The 8,594-nt window shown below is 41.4% G+C and overlaps 1 protein-coding gene across 1 annotated transcript in view; it reads right to left on the minus strand.

The window, feature by feature from the left end:
• The window catches only part of LOC106568526 (electrogenic sodium bicarbonate cotransporter 4), a 58,966-nt gene extending 58,916 nt beyond the window's left edge, over positions 1 to 50 (minus strand). Inside the window, exon 1 of the mRNA XM_082974594.1 lies at positions 1 to 50. This exon is cut by the window's left edge and continues 11 nt beyond it. Coding sequence (XP_082830720.1) covers positions 1 to 50 — 50 coding nt within the window.
• Positions 51 to 8,594: the final 8,544 nt, after the last annotated feature.

An 8,594-nucleotide genomic window follows, 5' to 3' on the forward strand; every position in this document is an offset into this window, starting at 1 on the left:
CAGATCACCAGCTGCCCACTGAGCTCCTGATCATTGGGTGTGAAGGGCATGTTTCACACCCCACATACACCCTGAATGCTGTTCATTGTAAGGACAACTCAGAACAGGGAATACTTTGACTGAGTGGGCAACTGACAATACTAGTGGTAGGCTTACAGCTGGGGTGCCCAGCTCAGGTCCTTGAGGGCCACAGTCCTGCTAATTTTGGGTGACTGATTCATTTGATTTTTAATGGTTTTCTACCTGAAAACCAGGTGTATGCATTCACTGCACAATCATTCAATAACATTCACTGATTAGGTAAGTACAATAGAGAAATTCAAAACAGCAGGATGAGAAGCTGCAGGGTCTGAGTTGTGCACCCCTAGTCAACACACTTCACTGGATCACAATTCTCCTATTGGTAATGAGTTGGGTTGGAGTCACTTCCATTAAGATTACTCACCCTGGTAACAAGGCAGAGCAGATTACACAATCAACCCAAGCCATAACTGCCAGGCATAAAGATAAAACAGAGATAAAATGATTCTAAAATCTGTAAGGCAGCTCAATTCTGATATTTTTCCACTAATTGATATTTTGACCAATAAAGATCTTTTCACATCAGATCTTTTTCAGAGCTGATCTGATTGGTCAAAAGACATTGCCCTGCTCAGAAGTTGCATACATGCATCAACCAATGGTTGCATGCTATATCATCGACTGTGTCATCAACTGACATATTGCTGTAACATAGTTATGGTTAGCTGATATGTAAAATACCTTTCCAGGTGTTGGGAACTTGAAAAAAACGAGGTCAAATCATGACGTCAGTGATCTTCCGGTTGGAAAGTCGGAGCTCTAGAGAAATGCCAGAGTTTCCGACTTGGAATTCCGACTTGGATGACCGTTCAAAAAGATTTTTCCCAGTCGGAGTAAGTTTTTTTCACAGTTCCCAGTTGTTTTGGAGGTGGCATATATCCACAACAGCACCCTTGATTCAACTAATATGGTAATGATCAAGCCCTTGATTTTGTATAGTCAGGTGTGCTGATGTTGGGATAGAACAAATATGTGTAACTAGGGTTCCCCAAGTCCTGGGTTAGGAAACAGAAACACTGCACTAAACCATGATAATACATGTCCTCTGTAAACTAACAAAGCAACACAACTAGCAGAGAAACAGCTCCTGTTCAAAATACACAACTCATCTGGCCATAGTAGGTTATATCAGTACTCATCTCATATCTAACATCTGACCATGGTAGGTTATATCAGTAATCATCTCATATCTAACATCTGGCCATGGTAGGTTATATCTGGATTCATCTCATATCTAACATCTGGCCATGGTAGGTTATATCAGTACTCATCTCATATCTAACATCTGGCCATGGTAGGTTATATCTGGATTCATCTCATATCTAACATCTGGCCATAGTAGGTTATATCAGTACTCATCTCATATCTAACATCTGGCCATGGTAGGTTATATCAGTACTCATCTCATATCTAACATCTGGCCATAGTAGGTTATATCAGTACTCATCTCATATCTAACATCTGTATGTGATGATATATACTCTATCAAATATTCTCCTGTCTTTTCAATATACTGTCCAAAGGCATTAAATAATGCAATAAATACAATGAATGGCTGAGCAAGCTTTCCAACTCATCACTGATCGATCAGATCTATTGATTAAGATAAAACATGAGTCCAGTCTCTCCTAACGATTCTACTGTTTCGTTAAGCACACATTCATCTTTCAATGAAACTCCAACAACAGTACAAGCTCATGGCGTACACAACAGAACACAATATACAAGTTGACCGTTTCTCTTATTGACTTCATTTCCACTGAACTGTATGGATGAAAATCCCAAGTCAAACCAAACCGTTTATTTCCTGATAATGCGTATATTTAAAAGAGGAATGAGAATGCAGTCAGTGATGCTGTCAGAAAAGGTAACCCTGTTTGTAAAGAACACACAAAAACAGCAAAAACTCAACCACCCAAACAAGTTTTGAACTCCATTCACAACAGAGCATGCATTAACAGTAACAGGAGTCAGTGGCTTACCTGAGAAGACAGTTAGAGTTGACCTGAGAGGAATTAAGTTAAGGATGAACTAATCATAGATTCAGTAATGGACGCAGGTCTCAATGTCACTCTGGGCTCTGATGCATACAACTGTCCTGCACCAACGACAGATAGCTGTTGGTTCTCCTTCCTGTGTATGTTTATGTGTGTATGTGTGTGTGTGTGTGTGTGTGTGTGTGTGTGTGTGTGTGTGTGTGTGTGTGTGTGTGTGTGTGTGTGTGTGTGTGTGTGTGTGTGTGTATGTATGTGTGTATGTGTGTGTGTATGTGTGTGCACTGATTCAGTCACTTTCCCCAACACCTCTCTGTACTGGGCCAAGTAACATGCCCTGGGGCGTGCGCGCCCACACACACACACATACACACACGTACACACACACACACACACACACACACACACACACACACACACACACACACACACACACACACACACACACACACACACACACACACACACACACACACACACACACACACCCATCGACCCAACCATCAGTAGCCTACCACGGCCTGACACGGAACCAAACCACAGAACAGTCGATTTGACAATCAGCCCCATAGTTCTTGCCAATACAACTAGTCAACCCCACTGGAAGGCAATTTTTATGTTTTTCTGAGATTTTCCTGAGGTGGAACTTCATTGTTTAGAAATAGTGCAGAAAGCATTGGGGAGTGGATGAAGGATGTCATTAGAATCCTCTCCTTGAAAACTTTTCTTTCACCCTCAGTAGCCTTTTGTCATGTGTGTAATGTTCAGATAGAAGGGACATTGTCTATGCAATATAATAGTCTGGAGGAAATGTATAACTATTTGGCATATATAACGTGAACATGAAAAAAGATCAATAGGTCCTACTGGAACTAAATAATCAGTGTAAACTCTTGCAATTTTCTGGCATCCACTGTCTCGTTTTCTATGAATTGATTGATTTATTTATCTGTCAATCGCACACTCCCCATTGCATTCACCCGTCAGCAGGAAAATAGAGAGGTTGAACGATAGATTTCTCACAGTAGATTAGACAGTGGTGCGAATTATAGCCTATCAAAAGTTCCAGCTTTCAAAGCTTTCTGTTTAACGGTCAAATCCTACATCTGTGTGCTGTCCGTCAAGCCCCAAAAAAACATTATTCACTTGTCAGTCTTAATAGTTTATTGATCTGAATGAATGAACCATCCGATTCCGATTGGATTACACCCAATTCATGTGCACTATGAATATCAATAAGCTATTGATTGATCATAGGCTGTAGAAGGACGTGAGTCGTCTTCTTCTTCAATTAGGTTTTATGGCAGTTGGCATCCAATATGTTGCATTACCGCCACCAACTGGACTGTTGTATAAATCCATTATACTTTGTGACACAAAATGTGGAAAAAAACACCACCCTATTCCACTGAAGGAAGGACAGGATGTAAATTATTGACCAGGAAGTAAATGGGAGAACGTCAAAGTTCAAGGATCAGTTATACACCCATGCCCCATTGAATAAACAAACCTATCCACCTCATTTTCGAACATTGCTATGGGCACAGTTTAACAAGGGAAGTGATGGATTCAACTTTCGCTTTACTTCCCTACTGCAACGCACCAGTGGCAAACGGTTATCCCTTCTAGCCATAACCGTGGAAAACTTGCTAGAGTAAATTATTTGAAGGAGTCAATTGATAGAGTATAAAAGTAAAGTAAACAAGTCTTAGTGTATAAGTGTAATTTTATATTTATTTCATTTAAGTTTTCTAACGTTAGCTAGACCTACGAGCAGGCTGGTTCTGTTGTGATAATAACATTAGTTGTGTTGTGTGTCAGCGTTAAGGGCCATCCACCAAGCCAATAACTAGAACGATGACTACAATGATTAACTATAGGCTACATAATTATAAAGGTTGGTGTGCATCCACACTAGAGGGAAGTTTGTTGTTTATCGTTCTGTAGTCCTACACCTGTCAATCAAGTGATCAACGCATCCTACTGCACTCAGCCTATTAACAATGCGGTAACACAAGACCATTCATGAGGTACAGATATTGGTTCAGACCCTTCAGGGTGTGTTCATTGTCATAGCGACAACTGCAAATAATACTTCAATGTAGGCTACATGTAGGCCTAAAAAAAAGAATATAGTAACTCGTATTTAAATGCAGCAACAACAAACCTCCATTTAGCCTGCCCATCTATTAGCCTACAACATGTCATTCCCTCGTTGCTCAAGTGGTTTGCAAGTGATTTGTAATGGTTGTCAATTCCTTTGGGTCTTATTTTTCACTGTGCTCATCTCTCTGTCTGTCCTGTGCAACTATATGCAATGTATGAGTGGGACAATGTTATCAAAACCAGCCAAAACTCATCACACCAATGCACTTTCTCTCCTCAACATTCCCCAACATGCCTTTTCTATGCTGTAGGCCTGTTTACATTAATTAGTTAGCAAGACCAAGCCTGCTTCTTTCCCCAAATAGGCTATTAGGCCTAGTATACATTTTTTTATATATATAAATAAATGTTCTATAGCTTCTACTATAGCTTTTCCTGGGATTTCACGAGAAGAGGTGTGGCCTATTGCGGAGAGGCTGGTGTAGCCTATAGCCCAGGAGTCAGTGTTGCCAACTCCTCGGTAAGGAAAGTAGCTGTCCTAAAAGTCGCTAGAAGTCGCTAAATGACGTCATCACCTAATTTTCATAATTGGCCATGTGCATGTAAAAAGTGAGTAAAAAACACCCTAAATATGTTTAGAACTACAAATGAACTTTCTTCTGTCGAATCTTGTTTTTTTTTATGTCACAATTCCAACCCTCCTCCTTTATCTGGGCTTGGGACCGGCAAAAGTGACCCAAAAGAGACAGTCTGGTGGAGTTACTAAGTTTTTCAATTTTTTTCAATTTAATAAAAAAAAAAAGTTTTTTGTTTTTTAGTTTAGTTTTCTTAATTTGTTTTGGTTTTTAACCTTATGGTCCACTTAGGAGCCTACAACAAGTCACAGGAAAACATGAACATTTTTAACCATAACATTTTTTACATTTTGTTGTCTACAATCTACATTAACAATCTAAATGGACCAAAAAGAGACAATAGCAAAAACTGTCAAAGGCAATGTGAGAAAATTATGGTAACTAGTCTGGCCCTAATTCAGGTTAATATTTTTTTTTTTATGTAAGCCAGGGCGGGATCAGCCAGCGGCGGCTTCCCGCATGTGCGATTAATTTGCAGTCTGGACGTGGAGGAGTGAACATCTCCTGGTCTGACTGCAGCTGGGAGGGACTGCTTTGCGAGGACTGGGCCGCCTGTGAGTGCTTTGGGACGGGGGTGGGGCCCACGGCAGCACCCGCTGCTCGTTGAGAAGAGTAAGAACAATACGTGCTTTCACGTCAGAGTCTCCAAAAGTCTCAAATAACACCAGAAAAAGTCTCTAGATTTGTCGCTAGTCGCTTTTTTGAAAATGTGTCGCTAGAGGGGTCTGAATACTCGCTAAATATAGCGACAAAGTCGCTCAGTTGGCAACACTGCCAGGAGTAGTTAGCCCTGTTCCTAGAGTGCCGCAGGTACTGCAGGATGTTGTTCCAACTAGATACCACACCTGACCAACTGAGCTAATTGATCAGTTCAATGATTGGCTAAATTTAATTCACCTGGTCTTCCAGGTTGGTTAAATCAAAAGCATGAAGTGCCTGCGGCAGGGTTGCCTACCCTTGTTATAAAGCCTGTTACGCACAGGAACAGCTGGAAGAGAGAGGCTAGTGATGTGTAGCTGAAGTAAGAAGCTAAATATGACCTAGATCAGGGCTCTCTAACCCAGTTCCTGGAGAGCTACCATCCAGTAGGTTTTCGTTCCAACCGTAATCTAGCGCACCTGATTCTAATAATTAGCTGGTTGATAAATTGAATCAGGTTAGTTACAACTGGGGTTGAATTGAAAACCTACAGTGTGGAAATATATGTAAAACACATGAAAATCACATTTTTGGCTGCACTTGGCCTTTAAGACGTGGCCTTTCAGCCCGCAGCAGGATGTGACCGGTGCATAGAGCTGCTCTGTTAACTTCCTACAGATTAGACTTAATATAATAGAATGGGAGAGGGAGGAAAAGAGAGGTGTACAGTAAGCTAAGTAAAAGGGGAGAGTGATAGTGGCATGGTAGTGAGTGAGGAGGAGTGATGGAGAAGGGGATGGGAGGAGGAGTGAGGTGAGAGATTGTCAAGCATGTTCCGGAGTGAGCGATCAAAGTAATTTGCCTGTGATTATCGGGTTCGATAATCCAACTCAGTGTCCAACTCAGTGGCCTTGTGGTTAGTTTCCACCCTGAGATTGTAAGGTTGGGAGTCATACCAAAAACAAAAAATGGGACCAGATGAGTCTCTGCTTGGCGCTCAGCATTAAGGAGATTGGGTGTAAGGCCCTGCGACAGACTAGCATCCTGTCCAGGGGGTGTACTTGTACATCAAGTTACATTACACTACAGAAACAGGAGAAAATAATAGCTTACAGATAACCAGTGAATATACACTGAACAAAAATATAAATGCAACATGCAAATGTGTTCGTTGTCCGTAGCTTATGCCTGTCCATACCATAACCCCACCACCACCATGGGGCACTCTGTTCACATCAGCAAACCGCCCGCCCACAGGACATCAATACACGATACATCAATACATTGTATACATTGTCTGCCCTCTGCCCAGTACAGTTGAAAGCGAGATTCATCCGTGAAGAGCACACTTCTCCAGTGTGCCAGTGGCCGTCGAAGGTGAACATTTGCCCACTGAAGTTGATTCCAAGTGGCTGGTCTCAGTCGATACCGTAGGTAAAGACGGATGTGGAGGTCCTAGGCTGGCTTGGTTGCACTTGTTGTGAGGCTGGTTAGACATACTGACAAATTCTTTAAAACAACATTGGAGGTGGTTTATTGCAGAGAAATTTACATTTAATTCTCTGGCAACAGCTCTGGTGAACATTCTTGCAGTCAGCATGCCAATTGCACGCACCCTCAAAACTTGAGACATCTGTGGCATTGTGTTGTGTGACAAAACTGCACATTTTGTCCCCAGCACAAGGTGCACCTGTGTAATGATCACGCTGTTTAATCAGCTTTTTGATATGCCACACCTGTCAGGTGGATAGATGATATTGGCAAAGGAGAAATGCTCACTAACAGGGATGTAAACACATTTGTGCACAACATTTAGCCAAAATAAGCTTTTTGTGCGAATGGAACATTTCCGAGATCTTTTATTTCAGCTCATGAAACATTAGATCAACACTTCACATGTTGCGTTTATATTTTTGTTCAGTATTATATGACAATGATATTACTATAATGATATCATGCAAATCAAGGTTAAAATAGCCTTTCCAAATAAAAGAGGACATAAATAATCTGTAAATCATAGAACGTACAAAGCTAGACAGAAAGAACACACATTCTGCTCTCTAGGGTAAAATAAAACAGTCTCTATAGCTCTCACTCTCCATCAGGGTCTCTTTGGTCCCTCTCTCCTTATACAGCCGCACACACGCACGCACGCACGCACACACACACACACACACTGTTATCTCTTCCTTATCTTTTTTCATTAATATTCATAGCTTAATTAATAAGGCTGGATTTGCAAATCTATTATCAAGAGGATCCAGTCCTTTAGATTACCCTAATCCTGCCCTCACATCCACACACACACACACACACACACACACACACACACACACACACACACACACACACACACACACACACACACACACACACACACACACACACACACACACACACACACACACACACACACGGCTCAGTCTTTCATGTCTGACGAGGGGGCAAGATATGGAGAGGACACAGACTTGAGGGCTTCGCCACACACACACACGCCAGAGAGGAGACAGATTAGACACAGTTTTCTAGTCCACATCATATGGACACAGTGTAGTATTAATATACACTGCATTCAGTACATAAAAAAATGATTTAGCCCCCTTGACTTTTTCCACATTTTGTTACATTACAGCCTTATTCTAAAATGGATTACACTGTTTTTTCTTCTTCTCATCAATCTACACACAATACCCCATAATGAAAAAGCAAAAAAATGTTTTTAGAAATGTTTGCAAATAAGATAAATAACTGAAATATCACATTTACATAAGTATTCAGACCCTTTACTCAGTACTTTGTTGAAGCACCTTTGGCAGCGATTACAGCCTCGAGTCTTCTTGGGTATGACATTACAAGCTTGGAACACCTGTATTTAGGGCGCTTCTCCCATTCTTTTCTGCAAATCCTCTCAACTCTGTCAGGTTGAATAGAAAGTGCCGCTGCACAGCTATTTTCAGGTCTCTCCAGAGATGTTCGATCGGGTTCAAGTCCGGATTCTGGCTGGGCCACTCAAGGACATTCAGAGACCCAAAGCCATTACTGCGTTGTCCTAGCTGTGTGCTTATGGTAATTGTCCTGTTGGAAGGTGAACCTTTGCCCCTGTCAGTGTCCGTGTATAGGTGATGAGGAAAAGGAGTCA

Source organism: Salmo salar, chromosome 01, assembly GCF_965601325.2.
Source record: "Salmo salar chromosome 01, fSalSal1, whole genome shotgun sequence".
NCBI classification, from domain to species: Eukaryota; Metazoa; Chordata; class Actinopteri; order Salmoniformes; family Salmonidae; genus Salmo; species Salmo salar.